This window comes from Tenrec ecaudatus, chromosome 9 (assembly GCF_050624435.1).
Source record: "Tenrec ecaudatus isolate mTenEca1 chromosome 9, mTenEca1.hap1, whole genome shotgun sequence".
In the NCBI taxonomy this organism is placed as follows: domain Eukaryota; kingdom Metazoa; phylum Chordata; class Mammalia; order Afrosoricida; family Tenrecidae; genus Tenrec; species Tenrec ecaudatus.
Genome location: NC_134538.1, coordinates 139,534,782 through 139,559,154, shown reverse-complemented (window position 1 = coordinate 139,559,154; position 24,373 = coordinate 139,534,782). Strand labels below are relative to the sequence as shown.

Here is a 24,373-nt window from a genome sequence, read left to right as displayed (position 1 = left end):
AGTAAAAGTTATATAACCTTTCATCTATATAACCTTTCGTAAAGTACTTTGCTCATTGACTAGCACCTAATTCAATATCAATTTTAATACTTTTTAATTTAAAAGAACAATTAACCTAAATCTTATATGAAATTATAAGGTTTGGTAGTTTTCATATTATTTCCTTAAAATGAGTTAGCTCATATTTAAGTTATCATTCAAATAAACACTTGAAGTTCAAAAAAATCACATTCTGAGCTTATGAGGTGAGTCAAAAAATATCGCTACTGAGGTCCTAGTTCATACTTGGCACAAATGATATGAGCTGAAGCACGCCTCTGTGGGTGGTGGATGGCTGCAGACAAGTTCTCTCAGTAATACATGTGTCTTCGTCCCATTTCACTATCTTCCAAAAACAAGCCAACAAAACCTTCCAAACCAAGGAGGGTTGGCTTCTGAGGGACCTCTGGATCAGCTGGACTCAAGACTGAAGGGTCAGTTTAGAAGGTCAGGAGGACTGCTTTTTGTGGGATTCCAAAGGGATAATCTTGATAGATTTTCTTGCAGTACAGAAGACAATCTCAGGGGCTTATGATGAAGAAGTTTTAAGAAAATTAAAAATGACAGTGTTGGATAACCTGCCTGGCAAGTTGTACCAAAGAATTGTTTGTCCCCAACAGGAAATGCATTGGTGAATTCTTCAAGGGTAGCAAGGACTGTCTGATGAGAAGGGAACTTGCCCCCAGCCACCCTCTAGCCTTGACATTGCCCATTCAGACTTCTGTTTGCCCTCAAAACTCGTAGAATATTTCAAAAGAACAGGATTTAAAACCCACGAAGATTTCAAAACTGACCATTTGACCTGGCTTCAATTGAAGAGCTCAGAATCTTTGGAGAGGGGATAGAAAAATGGGATTTGGCTTGGTGTGCTTTTGGGATGCATTTGGTTTTCTCCGGAAATAGAAAAGGCAACTTCATTCCAACTGGTGAGAGAAGTGTCCATTCCCACCTCCTATTCCAAGCACAGAAAATGCCAAAAGTAAAATGGGCCTAACACTTTGGGAACACAGAGGAAGGAACTACAAACAGCCCCTGAGTTAAGAACCGATCTGTTCCGGTCCACGTCTTTAAGTTGAGCATCTCTGGATGGTTCTGATTTCGCTTTACTGCAGTGCAAGAGAAGGCTTGATGCAGTTTCAACATCTTAAAAGCTGCACATGAATCAAGTGCAGGTGACTTGACAAAGACGTAGTCAGTAGGGAGTGGTAAAATAAATTCAAAACCATTTACATCACACTAAAGGGCAGGAAAGCCTTGTCAGGAAGCTGACATTTGTAATCTGGGACTGGCTGTATATATACCTCAGTATCCTTCTCTATAATTTGTTACTTTAGCTTCAGCTACATCTTGAACTAGCCTTGAAAGTACCTCTTGCAAACCAGTTTTCTAGAATTCTAAATTCCAAAAATTTCAAGAGAACTATGGAACAGGCGCCCTTGTGGTTCTCGATTATAGTGGTGTTCTGTAAGAGGGAACTTCAAAAAGTTAGTGGGGAAAGTCCATTATCTCTTGAGCCCATTTTGCCACTAATTTTCCTATGGTGTTGAGAACAAATAGTGAAAGTACCATGGGCTGTCAGAGGAACAGCACATCTGTCGTGGAAGAAGTAAAGCCACAATGGTCCTTAGAATCTGGGATGGTGAGATTTAGCCTCATGTCTTTGAACATGCTATCAGGGAAAATTAGTCCTTGGAAAAGACATTGTGCTTGGCAAAGTAGAGGGGCAGTGACAAAGAGGGTGACGCTCAACAAGATGACCTGGCACAGTGGCTGCAACAATGGGCTCAAATATAACAATTACAAGGATGGTGCAGGGCAGTGTATCCTTCGGTTATACATAAGGTCACTAGATATTGGGACAGATGTAATAGCATCTAACAACAACAACAACAACAACATAAAAGGAGAAATATGATTTTTAAATGTACTTGTGAATATCACCTTTAACTACCTTGAAATTAGCATATTCCAATGTTTAATTTAAGGCTGTTTCATTGTTGTGTATGAAAATAATGATTCTCATTAAGTCCTGTCAGACTCATTCTGATTCAGAGAGAACAGAATGGGCATACTCGAACTCCCCATATGGTTTTCAAGGCTAGGAAAATTTTCCCCAACATTTCTGTTAGCATAAAATTCACCTACCATACAATTCAATAGTTAAGTCACATCAACAAGAGTTGTGTAACAATCATGAAAATTTTACATTTCTTCATTCTTGTGTTCATTGTTATTAGCTTCTCATTTCTCCCCAAAATTCCGCTGCCATACCCACAAAATACCATTTATCCAGTAGCTGTCACTATAGATTTTCCTATCTTCGATTTCATGCACAGAAAAATAACAATAATAAATAAAAATAAATATAATAACAATAATAACAAAGTAAAATAGATTTTAAAAACCTAATAGAAAAGAGAGCAAAAAATATCAAACACTAGAAAAATTTTAAATGGATCATAAGGGAGATAAAATGATAGGGTGCTAAAACTTAACCCAACTGCATCTGCAACGATCCACTTTCCCATGCTTTCGGCACATTAACAAGGCTGTTCACACCACTGGTCCATGGTCAGAGGGGATTCTCCAGGGACTGAATCTTGTGTATTTCCCCTTCAATTTTTAAAACTGACACAGTGTGAAAGAGATCAAATGACATGATATTACATTGTAACCTAACTACATCTGCCATACTGCTCTCTTTTGATAACAGGGCTTTCCACATCCTTCAACTATGATGGGCGGGTATTCACCAGAGGTTAATTGCAGGTGTGGACACTGCCAAGGATTTGGAGATTCCACTATCACTTATAGTCTCTGTTAACCACACAGTTGATACTCTGATATCATTCCCTCCTTTACATGTGAACTATATTCTTGACCATCCTTGGATCGCACAGGCTGGTGTGCTTCTTCCATGCGGAATTAGTTGATATTTCACTTAGTTGGTTGTTTGTTTGAAGAGAAACCTTTAAAACCACAGATGTTATTCTAATAGCCAGGCACTGTCTATTTCCTCATCACACTTTGCTATAGCACTCATCCTCCATCCCTTCTTGAGGTCAAGCATCAGGCAGGGCCATGTCCTAAGAACTAGTGGTTATTGGAGCGAGGCTAGAATTAATGCAAGGCCAGAACCCATTTGTGAAACTATGGCTTACTTACTGTATCTGAGTAAGTCCCCACTACACGTCAGAGAAGACATCGTCATTTTATGTTACATCCCCCATGGCATTACTTCCACTGTCAAGGCTAAAACCTTTAGGAAGTAGACTGTCACGTCTTTCGCCCACAGAATAACAGTGGGTTCAAAGTGTCCACTGTCCAGAACTTAGTCACTACTGCACCGGGGCTTCTTTTTAATTGTATCGTATCTTTAAGTAATTTTTTATTTTAATCTTAACTTGGATTTTCTTTCCATGCAAAAAAAGTTAGATGATGCGGTGAGCAAATAATTAATGTATTTGATGTTCCATGTTTTGATTTTCAGTTCCTCAGACTTTAAGAGACAACCAAACGACTCGACACTGAATTTACAGCCTGCCTTCAAAATTGCTGATATGAGAAACAACAACACCACAGCTTTAGGCAACTTCCAAAACTCACAGTTGAAAGCTCCAATGAAATAATGTACTTTCTTTAGTTTCAGCAAGATTTCAAAGATGATTCTAAAAGTATCAGATGAGCAAGAAAAGATGATAAAGTGAGAGTATGTAAATCTGTTTGCTCCTGTTACTCATTCACACTCCCCCATGAGATAAAAATTATAAAATATACATCATTTTGTGTACCATTGCATCAATTATGAAATGCAATGGCTTTGCAGAGCAAAGTAGAACTGCCCCGCATGTGAGGGGCTTCAAAAAGTTTATGGAACAATGGAATGAAAAGATGAAAGAATTCTTCTATGACCTTTTAAGCCCTTTTGTATTCATATTATAGGAGCCTTGCTGCTAACCAAAAAAGGTCAGCGACTTACACCCACCAGCACCTCCCCAGAAGAAAGATGTGGCACTCTGCTCTGGAAGGGAGGACTCCATTGTGATCTAAGTGGTTCTGACACATAGTGACCCTACAGGACAGGGCAGAACTAGCTCAATATTTTTCTACGATTCTTAATTTTTAAAGACATCTACAGCCACTGCTTTCTCCCATGGACCTGCTGATAGGGAATCAAGCACCGTAACCATGGTGTCACAAAGATGTGGTGTGGTGTGGGTGTGGGTGTTAACCATTGTCATTAAGGCATGTGTGTGTGTATGTGTATGTGTGTATGAGAGAGTTCCAATGTCTCTCAAAAATATACAATTGAATGGTAGTAACATTTGCCCACAAACTTTGGGAGTGTCCATGTATCTGTATGTAGATAGAGCTATGTAGGTATAGAGTATTTATTTGTAGATATATAGATCAGTAGGCCTTCTAGGTGGCCCAAAGGAGCCTTGGTAGCCTAGTGGTTACACTTTGAGCTGGTGACCTTGAGGTCAGCTGTTTGAATACAAAAGCCACTCCTGAGAATAAAGAGGAGGCTTTCTACTCCTGTAGAGAGAGCGTCTCAGGGACCCAGAAGGGAAACTCTGCCCTATAGACTCGGTAAGTCAAAATTGACTAGATGGTAGTAAGGTTTTTGCTTGGGTTTACTGTTGTTGTTGTTCAGTTGGTTCAAACAGTTAAGCTGAGAGTTTGGTAGATCCAACCTACCCAGAGGTGCCTTGAATGCCAGGCCCGGAGCTCATTCCCAAGGTGACAGCCCTGAAAACTGCAGGGAGCAGTTCCACTCTGCGCTCATGGCATCTCCAGGGGTCACAAACTATCAGATGAAAACTTAGAACAGGGTTTCTATAATTCTAGCAACACTTCAATTATATTACAAGAAAATGTGGGCATCCCTACAAGCTCCTTTACAACTGTATGTACAATTCTTGGGGTTTTTGTTTGTTTGTTTTTGTGTATATTTTTTTATCCTGGTGACAGATGTACAGTGGAGAATGAAATCTTTAAAAAAAAAATAAGTCTCCAGTCCAGGAAAGAGCATTAGACTTCACAAAATCTCCAGGAACCAATTTTTGCCTAGACTCTTCTAACTAGCTCTGAAATTCATGTCAGCTTCATAACTACACTCCATCCTAGCTCCTTCCAATAGAAACGTAGAAATGTCTCCATGATGATCTAAAGAGGCACTCAAGTCAATTTTTCATGACTTTAAGATCTTCAGACTGGATAAAATGTCAAAAATTAAAGAAAGTACAAGGGCACCTTCTTTTCTAATCACATAAAGTGTCTAAAAGTAGATTATTTGGTTGATCTAAATTAAGAATTATATCAATAAAAGTGCTTATATCTCACATTAAAAACCCCCATGGGATATACTAGATGCATTTTCATAATTGCTAGCATAGTACCTACAACAATTCACACAAGGAACTTCATTTTCTGAAGTGCATTACAATGATATACTTAGATAACACCTGAGTTCCTATTATATCACGAAAGATAATCAGTGCACCATTCAAAATAGACCACAGAGAGTCATTAGGAAAGTGCAATTGTCACGATCAACCTCATCAAATAAAAAGAACTGCACAACTCAGAGCTTTATTTTGTTTTTTCCTTTCTGTAGGTCCTCCTGAATCATCAGAAAACAGGCCTTCAGATAGAACTCCTGGGTAGGATACCGAATTACAGGGAGGGTATAAGTAAACGCTTGAAGGTAAACAAGCAGCCATCTAGCTCAGAAGCAACAAAGAGCACATGGAAGAAGCACACCAGCCTGTGTGATCATGAGGTGTCAAAGAGATAAAGGATCAGGCATCAAAGAACATAAAAAATCATACTATTGTGAGTGAGGGGGAGTGCAGATTGGGGACCCAAAACCCATCTGTAGGCAACTGGACATCCCCTTATAGATAGGTTGCAGTGAGGAGACGAGCCAGTCAAGATGCAATGTAGCACCAATGAAACGTACAACTTTCCTCTAGTTCCTAAATGTTTTCCCTCCCACCCACTAGCATGATCCCAATTCTACCTTACAAATCAGGCCAGACCAGAGGTTGTACACTGGTACAGATAGGAACTGGAAACACAGGGAATTCAGGACAGATGATCCCTTCAGGACCAGTGGTGAGAGTGGTGATACCAGAGGATGGAGGGAAAGTGGGATAGAAAGGGGAAACACATTACAAGGATCTAAATATAACCTCCTACGTGGGGGACAAACAACAGAAAAGTGGGTGAAGGGAGATGTTGGACAGTGTAAGATATAACAAAATAATAATAATTTATAAATTATCAAGGGTTCACGAGGGAGGGGGAAGCAGGGAGCTGATACCAAGGGCTCAAATAAAAAGCCAATGTTTTGAGAATGCTGAGGGCATCAAATGTACAAAGGTGCTTGACACAATGGGTGGATGGATGGATTGTGCTAAGCGTCGTATGAGCCCTCAATAACATGATTTAATGAAAAAACAACCAGCATGACCATGTGAGATGCCACAGAAGGAAGGGTCTTTAAATTCATGTACATTTTCGCCAATCACTTATGTGGGAAGCACCGTTCCCTCGCATATTACGGTGTTAATCAAGTTCTACTTTTTTGAATCCCACTCTCTTTCTCTCTCTTAAACTTGCACTGCCATTGGGTCAGTTCTGACAAAGGAACTGCCTAAGAGTTTCTGAAGATGGAACTCTTTGTGGGAGGTGGAAGCCTTGCCTTTCTCCCGAGGAGTGGCTGGTGGTTTTGAACTGTTGATCTTATGTTTAGCAGTCCCCCACGTAACCATGGTGCCTACTAACGCTCCTTTCCAAGCACAAGCACTCTCCCATCATCCACTCACAAATGTGCCTCACCGTCCAGCATGGTGCTTCCCAGCAAAGCGCAGGCTCTGTAAAGTTGTGAGCATGCATCTGCTGTATGCATAGACCTGGTTTAATTTGGGTTGCAAAATACATATCTTATGGCAAGCTTCACAAATTCCAAGGTACGTAAACCAGTTTATTTTCAAACTAACAAAAATAACAAGACACCTGGAGAGTATATATATATATATATATATATATATATATATATATATATATATATATATATATATATATATATATATATCATATGTTCCTACTACAGAGTGAGAAAAAGGAACTGACATCTTTTAATAGAATCATACGCGTATCTGATAGTCGTGAGCCCTACGTATTTAAAATAACTAATTTTCCTTAGGCTTTTCCAAGATAGTTCCTCATCTCTTGAACACCTGCTTTTGTCTTTTCAAATAGAATGTGGTAAATTTTTATTTGAACTTCTTTTACCTTAGTCAGCTTCTGAATGCAGAAATAATTTAAGCATTCCTATAATACATTTTGAAAATCTCATGAATAACCTGGTATACCATCTAAACTAGGGGAAAAAATGAAGCTCACCAAATGAAATGCATCCATGTTAACAAGATGCATTTTAAAACGGGCATAGGAGATCATTTAGAATGTTGAAGAATGTCCACTCTGTTGAATAGAGAAATCATAGGCTGTACCTGCCAGGCTCAGAACTCACGCAGAGCGCCCCGTCACATCTCCAAGAAAACCAGATGCCATGGTCTACAAGGCCCTGTAACATCTCATCTCAACAATCTCTCAAACATCATTTGCTACCAAATCCCTGGTGTCTTGTGCTTAAACCAACATAATCTTAGTAGAAAACACCAGGCTTGCTTCCTCCTTGAAGCCTCTGAGCTTCTTGTCTCTGAGCCTCATGCTTGGTAAGAGATGTCCTGAAACAGACTGACATGGTGGCTACAATGATGGACGCACACACAACAATTGTGAGGACGGCACAGATTGGGGTCGAGTTTTCTTCTGTTGTGAATAGTGTCAACGTGGGTTGGCAATGGTTCAAGGACAACTCACGGCAACCTCATCACCGCCTAGTATTATATTATGCGCTACTGTGCCTGTTCTGCCTCCCTGGAAAGCATGGTTCTTACAGGCAGGGATTTGGTCATTATGTTCACAGATACGCCCAATGGCAGATAACAAGGACTCCACAAAGATTGTTAGGAGGATCAGTGTGAGGCTCTGCGAGTCACACTGAGGCTGCCTAAGAAGATCTACGATGGGGATGACTGGATTTCCAAAATGTTCTTAAAAATGAAGAAATTGCAGAAATGCACACATGTGGGCCACATAACACAAGATTTTACTTTCGTACAAAGCCTTCCTATCCTATGTGACATTTGTCCTGAATGTCCTATTCATTTTTCACAGTATTAATTATAGTTAATAATTGATCTCCCATCCTTGTCATCTTTTTATAAGTTGGATCTTCTTTACATAGCACTCATGGAAACTCCAAATTGATACTGCCATGCCAGGGTGTGCACCTACTTACCCATTTCTACTTTGTTCCTCAGAGTTTTAATCACAGACGACGCCAATTTCTTCCTGACAGAGACTGCATCTGTCTTATGTACCACTGATAGAGAATAAGTAGTTTTACACACATACACGCACGTCGCCGAAATGAATGGTTCACAAGGGGGAGGACAAGGTGCTTGTGCTCACTTGAAAAAGATAGGGAATACCATCAAAGTATCTTTTTGGCCTGCAGAACCTTGGGCTGTGCTCGTATAGATGGTGACATGGGCTCAAAGGAGAAGGCAGTGCATTCTGTCTGACTCAGTTCAATGTCTGAGCTATCTCCATATGCTTCTCAGAGGAATCTGCAATTTACCCAGCCTTCATCAGAAAGCACACTTATTAAGAAGACAGTCACTGGCGGTCATTAATTGCATACTCTTTTGTACACACGTTGCAGAAAGATCAGTTACGGATGAGAAAGTTAAAATGTATAATAGCGCTCTCCATGCAAAAGAGCACAATAAAAAGTTAGCCTTCCCACACCATGTCAGCAGCCCAGGAATATATATATATATATATATATATATATATATATATATATATATATATATATATATATATATATATATATATATATATATATATATATATATATATATATCCCTCTACATTTTGAGCACAGAACAAAGTAACAGTGCCCCAAAGGCATATACCACAAGCCTCCAAAGCCTTTCGGTCTAGTTAGCAAGGCAAGAAGTAAAACTATACATTATATTGAAAATAATACTTGCATAATGTCAATTGTGATTCCAGCTAGAGATGATGTAGTCCAGGGAGGTAGGGAAGGCTTCATGGAGAAGGTCAATGAAAGGGTGACTCTCAAGGGAGGCAATGAAAGGGCAGAACATTGCAATGGCATCTCCGCGAGCAAAGAACACTGTGTATGTACACAGAGAGGTGAGATCATGCTTCACCCCTGGGTTTGATGCCAGGCAGGGTCCTCTGGCATCAAAACCAAATGCCAAGCTTGGTGGGAAAAGAGTGCTTATTTCTGAACATAGAATCATTCTCAGAAAACCACATGTGATATATGGCAACTGGGGGAAATCCAGGGAACTCACTAGTACAGCTATGGAAGGAAACAACAGTTCCTTGTGAGTGAATGCTCCTTTCATACTCCGTGTGCTTTCAGAGAATGTGCAGTTGAAGTATTCCATTTTAAGGAACCGAAGTCACCTCCTTTTAGGTAGCAGTGACTGAAGCCACAGTCCTGGCAACACAATGTGAATTTACTTTGTCCTCCATGCGGCCGGGTAATATGTTTTCCATCAAGTACTTTGTCCAAAAGTGGTTTGACAAGTCACCAGATGAGCCCACAGGGTTATGTTCTATCCATGGATCCCAGTGGTACATGAAGAAACGCAACCCTAGCACTGATATCCACTGATGAATGAGGAGACAGCAAGTCACAGAGTAGACTAAGAGAGAATGTGCCGTATTGATGGGATGAAACAAAAAAATCCAAACATGCTGCCATGGACTCAGTGCTGATTCCTAGATACCCCTGTAGGTTTCTGATGTAACTCCACTGGAGTCGAAAGCCCAGTCTTCCTGCCAAGCAGTTGCTGGTGGTTTCAAACCGCCAACTATGAGGATCACAGACCTATGCAAAACCACCAAGTCGCCAGGGCTCCTAAATTAATGGGATAAAGAGCTAGTTCATCCCTTCCCTTCTCCTGTGGCATCACTGGCACTTCCCCCATATTTATTACAACCCACATTAAGATCTTCAGAAGAAGTGAATATGAAACATGAAATTTCCCAAAATGTTCCTGCTATTTAACTCTGGAACTATGGGTAAGCCACAAAATCCCTGCATGTGCAAAATGATGAATTTTAAATACACAACAGCCAAGTTTCCTTCCACCGGGAATTCACAGCTCAGTTAATAAGAGATTTGAACGTTCAGAATTCATTTTCAACATGAACACAGTTAAGAGGCCTTTATATACAAATATAAAAAGATAAAACATCAAAGTTAAAAGTAGCTGATGTCTATATAAAATAATACTAAGTCAATTGCTAGTCTAAAAGGAAAATTCTGGGGGAAAAATAAATAAAGAACCTAACAAAACACTTAACTTGAAAAATGTCCCCTTCTTTGTGGTACTGGGCTGAGAAGACACATGTTAGTTTTTCCTGCCATAATCTGCATTCATATTTAGTAAAGGCTAAAGATATTGATGATATATTAATACACATTAAATGTACATAGTTTGTGCTGGCTAAGGTTGTGGGTAAATTTGGCTAGGCCATGACTCTCAGAGGTTTGGTAGCTATGTAATGATGTGATCGTTCGCCATGATGTGACCTAATATGAGCAGAGAGTCGATGGTAGGAGGATCCAACAAATCTGGATACTCTGAAAAAGCTCATGGGCTTTTCTCTGGACCTGCATCCGGCACATCAATATTGGGCCTTCTGCTCTTGGAACGTGGTCTAGATGCTGTTGTACTGCCTCCTGAGATTGGTCAGCCTCTGCTCAGTAACTTTCCATCTCAGTTTCTGAGCTTTGGATTTGTCGGCCTCCTCCACCGGTGAGCCAGCAGCTTCGTGTCTTAACTGTAGGTCTAAGGACTTCCAGCCTCTACAGCGATGCGAATCAGGACCTGCCTCCAGACTAACAACTGACCCAGGACCTTGGATCTGGCCCATCTAGATAACCTTGTGAGCCATTTCTCTGAGGTAAACCTTCTCTCTCTCTCTCTCTCTCTCTCTCTCAACTTATCTTTCTGTCTGTCTGTCTAAACATATACACGTATACACACACACACACACACACACACACACACACCCCATATTGACCCTAGAGCAAGACAGGTTTGAACTGCGCAAACAGAAATAACCAATTACACCAAGCATTTTACATGGGCATGTGTAACACTTGGGGGCATAGCAATAATAAACAGAATAATAATCTGTGTAGAAGTGGGCCTGAACAGGGCAAACCCATGATTTTCAGGAGTGAACTATAAATTATATGTGGATTTTCCAACCACATGTGAGGGAGGTTGGCATCCCTAATCCCTTTGTTGTACAAAGGTCAACTGCACATGTGTCTCATGTACCGGTTTTGCGTCTATAGATAACCCAGCCTAACACAACATACACTCTGCCAACCATGGTCTCCAATTCAAATGATGCTGAAAGCACAATCAAAAGGCTTTATATCTGAATACTTGTAATGCAAAAGGACACACACACACACATCTACATTTCCTTAGAGAATCATTTTCAATTCCCATGAAATAACATGCTTTATAAAAAACATTATGAAATGGGCTTTAATAGGCCAAAACCCAAGCAGATATTATCTGTAGTATGGCTCTTCATCATACAGATAAATAGGGTAGCTGCTAATTGGTAAAGATGGGTTAGATTAATAACTTAGCCACATGTGTGTGTGAATGTTGGCATATTATAAAATAACCCCATCAATTATCAGCAATAGTTTGATAAGCTAAATATCTCTACATAAATGATTCTGAATGATAGATTCCTAAAGTTTGCCAAGGCAATGTAACCAGAGTAAACAGATACATTAGATGATACATCACAGGTTTAAAGTCTTGAAAAGGTCATTCTTTTTATTTATTTTTGTGTGTTTATTATACATTTCTCTTGAACTACGCCATCCTAAAACAGGAATTTCCCTGATATATTGTTAGGAAAAAATTCATTGAAAATCAGTCTGCCTTTCTGTTTCTTAAAACAGTAGTCAGCCAAGCCTATTAAGTGTGACGTGTTATAGAGCCAGTTTCCCTGGGTCAGATAAATAGAAACAATGTACGTAGTGGTCATGGACTGCTTAGCACCCAAAAGATGTTCTGTGAGACAGAGTCTTGCATAATCTGGACATTGTGTAAGCACCATACTGTAATCTGGCCTTCCCTTTTCTTTAAGAATCTCAAATAAGTTTCTCTCCATAGTAGTGATTATCAAGTGATACGAGGGAAACAGTTTTATATATGGTCCTCAGCTTTCTCCACCTCTGATGGGCATTTCCTTGCCTTCTCTTTAGTCTTCTGGTTTTCACTGACGTCTTTCCTTTAGCAGTTTGGAGATTTGGGGGTGAGGGGAGGTGGGGATGAATCATTGCAACTTTCAAACACAGCGTACCTGAACTGTGAGTAGTAGAGTTCACTGATATCTAACTGACTTTGTTTCACTTCCACAACTTGTTACTTCATTGCCTCTTGCAGCTACAATCACTAGCTCTAGTATTTTCTGTGTTTGAGACTCCTGGCTTACCTCACAGTTCCATAATCGAAAGAAAAGTAAACAGGGTGATAACAGTATATGGGATTATATGGGCAGTATATAGGGTGAGAAGATATGTTCACATTGAAGCATTCACTGTTAGTAAAATTTTCACATAGAAAGTACACTATTGTACACACATAAGTCAGTAACACAGGTATTTACTGCAACTTTTGAGACAAAAGTGGTAGGTTACCTACGTACCTACAGAGTCACTTGTATACAAGGGACATACGATATACATGTAACCTATGGGAAGCTGTTTGGGATTTCTGAACCATATTCTAACTTTCCGGGACAACAAACGTACTGTTGGATATTGTCAGAGTGGATGTTAAGTGAGGTGTAACTGTATTCTGTTTTATTTAGAGCAAATGTATAATTCTACTATGGTTATTTCTGATGAGTATGCAAGATAAATAAGCTTCATTTTCCCAGATTTTCTCAGAAATCAGGAAATTATATACACAGTTCAGTATGTAAAGTTTCATAGTAGAAATGAACTCTGCAAGGATGGCATGTAGTAGCTTGCTTTCCCCTATTGAAAATTATATTAAAAGAATGAGTTTTTATTAATGAAATTGATAGAGACCATAAAAATGGCACCTTTTTAATTCTTAACTTTCATAAGAAAATATGATCTCTGCTTTTCCATAGGGACCGTAGTTTGCTAGCCACAAAATTTTCTACCTCTTAAAAGTACAAACATCTATCATATCTCCAGCATTATTTCTCTCACCAAGGTCATGTTCTCCAAATACTGATCCTTTTTCTTTGTTATCAATTAGTGCATTTCAAACACCAGTAATAGTCAATGCTCCTTAATTGCAGGGTTAACCAAGTCAGACTGGAGAAATTGGTAAATATCTTTAATTTCTTCAACTTGGCAATAGTGATTGTTGTATACCTTTGAAAAATAGTCATACGAATTGGTCCTTCTTGGGGTGTGTGGAAATGAGGCTATCACTGACAATGTGCTATTTCAGGATAGGTCTTGAGCTGTTTTTTGACAATGGATGCAACACCGTTCCTTTTTCATTTGTCATTCCCGCCAAAGTTGACCACATACTTGTCAAATTCACAGCATCCAAGTCCATCTCAGCATCCTAATACCCGGGACATCTAGCATCATGCATTCTGTTTCAATACTGACAACTTCCGTTTTTCTTGGACTCATACTGTGTACATTCTATATTCTGATTCCTGAGGAGCATGTGCGACTGTTTCTTCTCATTTGCAGTCATACCATTATCAGTAATGAGAGTTGTGAACGTTTTACTGCACCCCCAGTTCCCAGCCCTGTATCAGCTCATGTTCTGCTGATATCTGTAAGGTTTTCTGGCCAGTTTTTTTTTTCCAGTGGAGTTCAGTACTCGGCCCTTCTCAGTCTGTCCCAGACTGGAAGTTCCACTGAGCCTGTCCACCCATGGACGACCCTGTTGGTACGTAAATCACCAGCTGCACAGCTTCCGGCAGCCTAGCACCAGTCAAGTAGCCTACAGTACAGCAAACTGACAGAGAAGTTGTTGCCCTTACAAGCAAGTATTCCACGCTTAATTAGTTAAATTTTCCCCAAATTAAATTTCTTAAATTCTGTGGAATTTACGTCTTAAAAGTTACTGTCATTTACCTCTGAGTTCTCAGGAATAATTGGGCACTTAATTATTCTAATCCACTTATACATGGAACATGCAAACTAAATCAAATGCATTTATTTTACGCAGCCATTATGAGCCAGTAGTTTAAGTCTTATGAAAGACAGGTTATAAAAGCTATTATAAAACAAAGCTTCCTACAAGCATTTTACTTATATAATTCAAAAACACCCCAGTAGTTTTAACATTTCTTTATTCTTTTTCTGAAAGCAGAACTATTTTAAAAATTAAAGTTGAAAGTCAGATTGGGGGGAAATGATACTAGCTTTTCATGTTTACAGTAGAAATTCTGCCAGAATGTAATTAGCATCTTATCCAAATTCACTATAATATTAAAATAACAGGAATGCTCATATTAAACTATGTAAGAAATATACAGCATTAAAATAACTCACTGATACCTGAGGAAAAACATTGCATTATATAGCCAAATCTTTTTTATTCTTTTAAAGCACCTTTTAACACCTTGTCCCCTTTATTCCATCTTAACATGGTATCCTCTTAGTATACTGATAGACACTTTTACTTCAAAATTGCGAGTGTGCAGCAATCTCCAACTTACGCTCATAATTATTTCAATAGCAAAAAGATAAACAAAAAACTTCTCTCTGATAAGGAGCAGTCAGCAAAACTGCTCAGACCCTCTGCAGCCTCTTCCCAAGGCCACACCATTACCAAACAAAGGGAAGGGAGACAGAAGTAAGAGGGCAGAGGTGTTGTATTAATTCAAGTTCTAAAATGCGCCTGTAAGGTCTTCTAAAAGTACATAAATGAATAAATTACAATTGTAAATCTTTGCCTTTTATTTTACTATAATAATTTAAGTTTTTCAAAACTTTTTAACCTATAAAAAGTCCATTGGTTGGTCACCCGGTAAAAGGAGAAATTATGTTCAATAAAATATGTCTCATCAAATTAAGTTGACTTTAACCACAGTGCCTTTTAAAGAAGCCAATCAAATTTAGTCAGAAACACAAAACATAAACAGCAGCCTTGAGAATAACTTCTCTTATGTAGAGTCATTATCAAAGTCATCTCGAACTGATTGCCTATGCAAAAGAAGTAGCATAAAGTTTAAGAAAGGGCAGTAACAGCATCCCTGCTTATCTAAGAACTCATAAAAGTAAGAGGCTCTCTCCACTCCTTTCATTAAATGTCAAATGCTGCTACTTTTCTATAGTTTGATTAACATTATTAACTATCCAACGTAGTTCACTTTTCATACCACCTTTAAAAAAATTTAAAATCGAGACCTAAAATTCTATTACACGCAAACACACACGATGCAGATTATCTCCCTTTGGTTGCAAAGCATCATTACTTCAAAATAAAAGCATGCACAAATGATTCTATAATGAAACCTAAAATTGGATAAGACAACCATTCCTTGGTTGACTCCCCCCCCCCCAGGTACTACTTTTGCCTGCTATTTTTACTAAATGAACATGCACTGATCATGGCCTGGTGATCTGAGGCTTCTTAAAAACACATGATGGCAGTCATTTTCTTCTAACTTGAAACTGTGACTCCAAACTCTTAAACATGCACATGGCATCCCACTACATTTGCTAGAGTTGAAAAACCCTCCAGTTCTATCAAGTACCGAACCAATGAACCATAATAAAAAGTAAATGCATGAATACGCACAAATGTATAATCAGAAGCTTTAAATAATGATGTCTATGGGTGTTTTACATTGTAATAAAATAAGAATTATGGCTCTAAAGGAAAAATACATCCCACAAGCATATATTTACATGAAAATACTACTGCAGATATGTATACATACATAACTTTCTGAATTCACTTTCTAGACATTTCGATATACATTGTACATATGGATATCTTTATTTGGGTGCACATCTAGTGTTTTTCACTGCTTCTTGATTTTATGCATTTGTACATATATTATCATAAATTTTCTTCCATGTTCAGGAATGCTAACCTTGGTGCATTTTATCCCTTTCAGACACCAAAAGTGCCAGCAAAATCTAAGTGGCACGATCTATATAGCATACCCATTTCCCAGATTTTAAACCACTTAAGCGATACTCTCCTAAACATACTTAGGGAAGGAAGGAAGGTGATTTTCTTAGCATTGCCAGGCACCCAAGGGCTCCCTAGCCACTCGCCACCACTCCCAAGCCCTCGGCAGGACCTACCCGAGCGTCGTCATGGTGACAATGGTGTACCAGAAGGCCGCAGGGATACTGGTGAACTTGCTGGCCGAGGACCCTTTCTCCGCGTAGAACATCACCGTGGCAAAGATGATGATCGCCATCGTGAGCGAGAAGAGCAAGAAGCCCAACTCGGAGGCGCAGCTCTTCAACGTGTACCCCAAGATGCGCAGGCCTTGCGAGTGGCGGGAAAACTTAAAGATACGGAAGACCCGGAAGACCCGGAGGGTGACGAAGGCCCCGCTGACATCCTCGTTGTCCGTCATCACCAGCCCAATGTAATAAGGCAGGATGGCCACCACGTCTATGATGCTCATGACACTGCGCACGAAACGGTAACGACTGGGCGCCGCGGCCAGGCGCAGCAGGTACTCCACGGTGAAGATCATCACGCAGGCCGTGTCCAGGCAGAAGAAGGCCACGGCATACCGCTCCCCGCAGGGCAGCTCTTTAATGTGCCCGGGGCTGGAGCCGCAGGGCACGGTCTCCACCACGTTGGCGATGACCGAGACGGCGATGAAGAAGCCCGTGACGTAGTAGAACACCAGGGCCATGGTACTGGTGTGGGGGTTCTCAAAGGCCCGCCACACCTTCTGGCGGGCGGTCATGGTGGGCAGCGCACTCTCGCCGTTGGTGTCGGTGTCCGCGTCGTCCTGCAGACGCTCGGCGTTCTCCCGCCGGCGGTCCTTGTACTCCTCATAGCAGCAGTCGCCAATGATTTCGGGGATGAGGCCGAAGAAGGCCAACTCTTCGTCGTAGGCCGAGATGCACTCGTGACGAGGATAGTGGAGCTTCCCCGTGCGGTAGAAATTCAGGATGTGGCGAAAGATGTCCGGGTCACGGTCAAAGAAATACTGCTGCGTCTCTGGGTGGTAGAAAAAGTCCCTCTCGGAGCTGCCCAGCAGCGTGTCCGGATAGCGCTCCAGGGTGTCCTGCCACGTCTGGAAGCGGGTGCCACTCACATTCAGCACAATGAGGGCATCTTGAGTTCTTTTTCTCTCCTGCCTGGGGGGCGCGGGCATGGGCCCAGAGGCCACGGGCATCCACCCGATGGCTGCTGCCCTGGCAAAGGGCAGCCAGGCTGCCACCCCTGCCGCCATGGTTCCTTGTCTAAGAGGCAACAAGAGAGGTGACCAGGCCTGGACAGTGGGGCCAAGTAGCCACAAAAGCCCTCTTTCTCTGGGGTGAGGAAAACGCTGTCTCTACCGGGGACCCCCCAGGCCGGGCTGGCGGTGTAGCTGCAGTACTCACCGGGGCAAGGATGCCTTCGAAGACAAGTGTTTCGGGGCAATCACAGCAAGATCACAAGGGCAAAGCCATCACCATGGGCAGAATCTGTCCAGCCCTCTTCCAGCACTGGAACCCCGCCACGCCGGGGGGGAAAACGGGCACCCGAGGGACTCCAGCTGAGTTTCTTCAAACAGGTGTTTGTGATTGCTGCCCCCCAAGGCCCACCGTCGGGGTGATGTGGGGTCAGGATTCCCGGAGCAGCACCGAGAAGGAGGTGGTGACCGGAGACCAGTCGCTCAGTGATTGTCTTTGGATGAAAAGCCTTCGTTCTCTCTTCTCTCCTCCGGCTTTCCAGCCTTCCCTCTCAGAGTGCCCCTTCCCGCCAAAGGAGTCTCAGAAGGCGACCTGTTGTAGCTTCGCAGACACGGTCCCCGCCACTGTCCCCACGTCTGTCTTGGAGAGTTCGGTCGCCGCCTCTGCTACTTGGACGGTCTTTTCAGAAATGGAGGTGATGGTGCGGTGGGTACCGGGGGGCGTGAATAGCGATCCTCTTCACCACCGTCCGCCAGCACCCCTGTGTTTGCCCAAAGCGGTCGCGGGATCGCCCCTTCACTCTCTTTTCAAGTTCAGCTCAGGTGCAGCGTGACAGTTACAGCGCCCCGGAGCTGGCAGCCGCCACCGCCGCCAAGGCGGCAGCAGCATCCGCCACCGCGCTGAAGGCGCCGCGCCCGCGGTCCATACCTGGCCAAGTGCGCGCAGGGCTGAGTTGCCCAGAGACTTTCTCCTGGCCGAGCCCAGGCGAGGGAAGAGCGGAGCCCGCAGCTCCCGCGCCGCCCACCGCGAGCCCTGGCCGCCGCCGCTGCAGCAGCGAGCGCACCCAGCCCGCGCCCGCGAGCTCGCCGGCCCCTTCCCCCACCCTGCGAGCCGCCCTCCTCCCGTTCACCTTCCCCACTCCTGGTGCGGGCGAGCCGAGCGGCAGCAACAAGTTCAAAAGGTGCGGGGGAGGCGAGAAGCCAGGGGACCCGCTCCTGCCAACTTACTGCGCGGGCACCGGCGCGGCGGCCGGGGCCGGCCCGGCGGGGCGCTAGGCTCTGGGACCCCGCGGCTGCGTGGCGGCAGCGGCAGCGGCAGCGGCGGCGCTGCGGGGCCGGGGCCCGGGCCGGCAGGGACTCGCGCCGGTGCGCGGAGGCAGGAGACGCTCGGCGGCGCGGGGGCGCGGGAGGGCGGCTGGCTGCTGGCACGCCAGTGGGTGGTCCTGCATCTCCGCGGGCCCCCCGCGCCGCGCCGCTCGTGCGATCAATACGGACGGCGAAAATAAGGCAAGAGCGGCGCGCGCGCCCCGCCACGCAGGTTCGACGAGGCGGCTCCTGCCTTTGCCTCGGCTTGACCTTTCTCCGCCCCCGCCCCCCTCGGGCTCGCCTCCCTGCCCCCCAGCCACCCCAGGCCGCGGCGCAGAATGTCACCCCCGGAGAGCCGCCAGGTGGATCTGCCTGGCAAGGGGCGCGAGCCTCGGACGAACAAAGGGAGGCAGCTCCTCCGCGCGCCCGGCGGCGGTGGTTCTGCGCTGGAGAGGATGGAGGGGACCGCAGCCTGGTTCCTGCCTCCGGATTCCGGGTTCGAGGCGAGCGTGGGAAAAGGGGGGGAAATCGAGTGAGAGCTCTGGCGAGCGAGGGAGCTCCAGGACCCAGGGACGCTGGCGAGAGGAGCGGAACGCACAGGAATTGGCTGCGTTCTGGGGGCGACTGGTGGCAAGCCCCACCAAGCCCCGCGGCGGATGGTTAAGTGCTTTTGCCCTTCCCGGTTATTGGTAAAAAGAGAGATGTGACCATTTCTGGGACTGGTATGTAATCTCGCGAACTTGCTAGAAAGTCTGGTGGTCTCCTCTGTCTAGGTTTAGACCCAACTCTCTTCCCTGTCCTTTGCGAATGGCAGGGACATGGAGAGCCCTTTCCTAAGCGTCAGCGTCCAGAGGGCGCGGCCCCTTCCTCCTCCTCTCTGCGCATCTCTGCGCATTGCGATGTGGTGTAAACAGATCAAGGTATCCCTGTGAGGGCTAAGCGATTTGTGGAGAGACCCGGAGATTGTCGCGGCCAACCCTTTTGGTTTTCACGTTCCCCGCCCCCTCAAGTGCTAGGCAGCTTTCTTAAAAGCAAACATATAACGCAGAGCACCGCTAGATGGCGGGAACGGCGAGAAGTTAAATAGGCACCCAAGGATGCATGCTCTGGAAAGGCGAAGGTTGAAAATTAACTGACTCAACAGAGGATGGGAGCGCATAAACACTTCCAAATCCCCCGCGACGCCTCCACTTTTCAGTGTTTATACGAGTTACCTTACGCAGACATGGAACTGTACTTTGATGAGGTTGGAATGAGGTGTGGACAGGGCGCTGCCAAAATGCCTTTGAAATCAAACCTAGCTTAGTAATTGTAGTGCCCAAAATGAAAATATTTAAGTCCCAAGGAAATAGTGAGGATTCCTCTATCGATCTCTTAGCGACCTTATAGGACAGAGTAGAACTGCCCCTGTAGGTTTCTGGGTCTGTAAATCTTTACAGGAGAGCAGAAAGCCTCTTTTTTTCTCCCATACAGCTGTTGGTGGTTTTGAACTGGTTACCTTGGGTAAAGCAGCCCAACATGTAATCCACTATGTCATTAGAGCTGCTTGTTGTTGCTGCAGGACCCTCTGGACACCTGAAAAGAGCACATCCTCACCAGATTTATGTTTGACTCCTGTTTGCATCCCCCCTCCATCTGTCAGTTCATTTCCTGAGGGTTTCTCTCTTTTCTGTTCCTAAACACTAAACTTAGTGTCATTAATTGGATTCCCACTGGCCATGAACCTATATAGGGTTCCTGAAAGAAAGCTTTCTTCTCAAAGCTTTGTTGGTTTCAAACTGCTGACCTTGCAGTTAGCAGCTTCAGGCAAATCCACCGCACTGACAGGCCCCCTCCCTTATGAATTGCTATGAATCAGAATCAACTGGCTAGCAGTGAATTTTGCTTTTTGAATTTGTCTGTTTGTTTTATCCATATTGATTTCCAAGCCTACTCTGCTTGGAAATGACCTTTTCTAGAGTGGGTTTTGCCTGCCCTTAGCTTGTAATGTAAGTGGACGGTGAGATACAGTACAGAAATATAACTTTCAAGCCCTAGAGGTCAGTGGCATAATGTGTCTGCTTAGAATCTGAAGTGGGATAACCTAAAGATATGCACTAAAATAATGATTAAAAACTCAAGGAGAGAAAAAAATACCAAATCTTAGAATGTACAGGATTTTCTATAGAGATAGGAAAGTGATGTGTTTTACATTTTATGACTTGTATAGAGATTTGCAGTGTTGCGGGTTTGAGTTATGTTATTTGTTGAAGAGACCTAGTGGTACAGTGGAGAAAACACTGGACTATTAACCCAGAAGTCAACGGAAAGGTTGGCCATCCAAACCTTCCGTCCACAGAACAAAGATGTGTCAATCTTCATCTGTAGTGATTCACAGTTTGGAAATCCCTTTGGAAAAGGGGTTTGTACTCAGCCCTACAGGCTTACATAGCCCCCAGGCAGTGGGTTTGCTTTGGGGTTTAGGTTAGTAGTTAATGACTTCCGAATGGGTGCACCATATAAATTTAAGGACAATGAACTGAAGATGCTTATTGTGTATTTGTTTTTATTAGTTGAGGTGAAGATGCTTGTTTTTTTTTTTAAACTATGTAGCCTGTATATGTGCCTAAATAAATAAAGGTGAGTTAAGTAGCAAAGAACAAGACAGGTTTACCAAGCAATTGATATAAGAAAATCAACCCTTTAATGAACAAGAGAAGAAGGTAGCACTTTGGTTCACTGGGTGTACAAAGAGCTGACGGGGCATCTAGACTGTGAGGAATGATAATTTCTCAACTGAATCCAATACTGGGTAGCCATGCTCTAGAGATGGAACCAGCTGCCTAAATAGAGTTGCCAGGTAGACAGATTCTGGGCCACTAACATTTCCTCCAGGGCAGTAAATTCTTAAAATTACAAACTTAGAAGATTAATTCTGAGAGAAAGGAGAGGAGAGAGAAAACATATCCAATAAGCAAGCAGAGACATTTTGGGATTTTCAGAAGGTGCTATAATGTGTTGTTCCCCTACACCTGGCACCAATTGCTTAGCTTAGTAAATGTATGCAAAGCATTTGAGAGGCTGAACTATATGAATAACAGATCTCAAGACTGAAGGAAAGTTCAGTGACAACGTTTGGTATTCAAATGATACAATCTTGCTTGCTGAAAACTAAAAAGGACCTGCAGCACTTACTGATGACGGGCAAAGACGACAGCCTTCAGTAAGGATTATAGCTCAATGTCAAGAAAACAGTCCTCACATAGGAAACATCATCGTAAACAGAGAAAAGATAGTTGTCAAGAGTTTTATTTTAGTAGGATCCACAATCAAAGCCCATTAGAAGCAGCAGTCAAGAAATCAAACAATGTATTGGGCAGATCTGCAGCACAAGACCTCTGCGAAGTGGTCACAAGCAAAGATGCCACTTTGAGGACTCACCTCAAATACTTGGAAAAGCTGGACAATAAACTGGCAAGTCTGAGCTGATGCTGTGTCCCAGGGCACCTGGCAACAGCCCCGTAATCTTCGCCCCTCCAGTCACACATTTCTTAATATGGCAGAAAGAATGGAGGCTTAAAAGCAAACACATCTAGATTCAAAATCAAGCCCAAGAAATTAGTTCTTAGGTTTGTGGAAAATTCTTAACCTCGCTGATTAACAATTATAAATAATAAAATGTTAGCTCTTCAGGCGTTTTGTGAGGGTTAAATAAGATAACATTGTGAAGCCCAGTTCAGTCTCCTACCTGTTTAGTGTTTTATATTAAAAGGGCCCAAGTGGAACAGTGGAGTAAACTTTGGGTTCTAGAATCATTGTGAATTGGAATCTAGTTAATGGCAGTGGGTGTTTTGTATGTTAATTGCTTTTAAGTTTAAAAATGCAAAATGGGAACATGTTCGGTTTTATCCAACTTAGAGTCAGAATCAACCCAATGGCAGTGAGTTTGGTTTGATTTCTGGTTGTATTTAAAACTCTCTCAGATCCTTTTTGTAAATGTACTCCTACCTCTGAGTCCAAAGATTCCGTTGTGTGATATGCACAGGACCTTGAGATTTTGATATTTACTCATACACTGAATGTTGAATGGAAAGGGTTAAACAGCATTCAACAGAGCTCTGCACATGTTACTTCTACCCATGCTTCCTTCGTGTCCTCTTATTTTATATGTGAGAGGGTTACATGGAAAACATACTCATCACATTCAAACTTCAGTTCATTACTTTGTCAGTCACCTATGCCTCCCCCCACCCCTTCTTCTGATGAATAAATACTAAGGAAGAAACCTGGTGCTTATTGAATACTGTGTCCTGTTATTCAGTAATTACCCCCAACACAATCCCTCCTCCAATGACATGTGGTCCTTATGCATTCATCTGTTCTCATCAGTTGAACTTTTATACTTCTCTGGAGTTATGTTGTCTAGAGAAGCAAGACCATAGCTAGATAGCTAGATAGATAGCTAGATAGATAGCTAGATTTTTAGATAGATAGATAGATGTTATATAATGTCAACTTGCAAAGGGGTGGAGTCTAGCCTGTCAATCAGGTCACAACCAATGAGGCCTCTGTGTGGGCATGGCTTTCTCCTGAGGATTCTGACAACTCCTGCCTTCCTCCCTGAAGGTGAGACACACAATCTCTGCTTGACATTCCTGTTGACAAGCCACATGGCGCTACGCTGACGGAGCCATAGCCCTGGAGCTGGAGGAGCCACGTGGAGATCCACACCAGCTCTGAGCTGCTTCTGCCACCACTGGTTCCACAAGACTTCCCACCCATTGGCTTGTGATCTTCCTGCATTCAGTGTCGTTGCATGTGTTGGGTGACTCTGAAGAGAAATTTATACACTTGTATCAGACATATGGGCTAATATTGGACTTATGGACTTGAGCTGGACTGGGCTTGAGTGTTTTCTTAGTGTACAATTGCTCTTTATATACAACTCTTTCTTATGCACATGAGTATCTAAGAATTTGTTTCTCTGGTCAACCCAGACTAACATATATAAATATATATAAATATTACTTGCATAAAAATTTGACTTGCATATGCTATTTATGATAGTGTTCAATAATTCCAGATTCTGTTGGGTTGCCTTTAAAAAAATTTTTTTTTTAAAGGAATGGGCACAAATATGTATCTCATCCAGTTGGTTAGTCAGGTAGCTATCTTCCCACTTTCTTGGCTTAGATCAGTGAATACTTCTAGGCCTGCATCAATCTGCTGAAACATTTCTATTGGAATTTCATCAATTCCTGATTATGTATTTTACAACCGTGGCTTTCATGTGGCATGGGTTTCCTCTTTCTGTACCATGGGTTCGTGATCCAATGCCACCTCTTAAAATAGGTGAACATGGACCAATTGTTGTTGGTCCATTCACTTTGCATATTTTTTCCATCTCTGAATTTTCTCTGAATCCTTCAATATTTTCCCCATAGAATTCTTGAATATTTTTCTGTCTTTCATCTTGAGTTATAATGAGCATTTTTAGCATGTTCTTTTC

At 42.8% G+C, this 24,373-nt stretch overlaps 1 protein-coding gene across 1 annotated transcript in view; it reads right to left on the bottom strand.

The window, feature by feature from the left end:
• KCND2 (potassium voltage-gated channel subfamily D member 2) overlaps nt 1–18,550 on the bottom strand; it is a 573,818-nt gene extending 555,268 nt beyond the window's left edge. Inside the window, exon 1 of the mRNA XM_075558602.1 lies at nt 16,523–18,550. Within this exon, the coding sequence (XP_075414717.1) occupies nt 16,523–17,637 (1,115 nt within the window). The 5' untranslated portion in view covers nt 17,638–18,550. The remainder of the gene's footprint in view (nt 1–16,522) is intronic.
• Between the last annotated feature and the right edge of the window lie 5,823 nt (nt 18,551–24,373).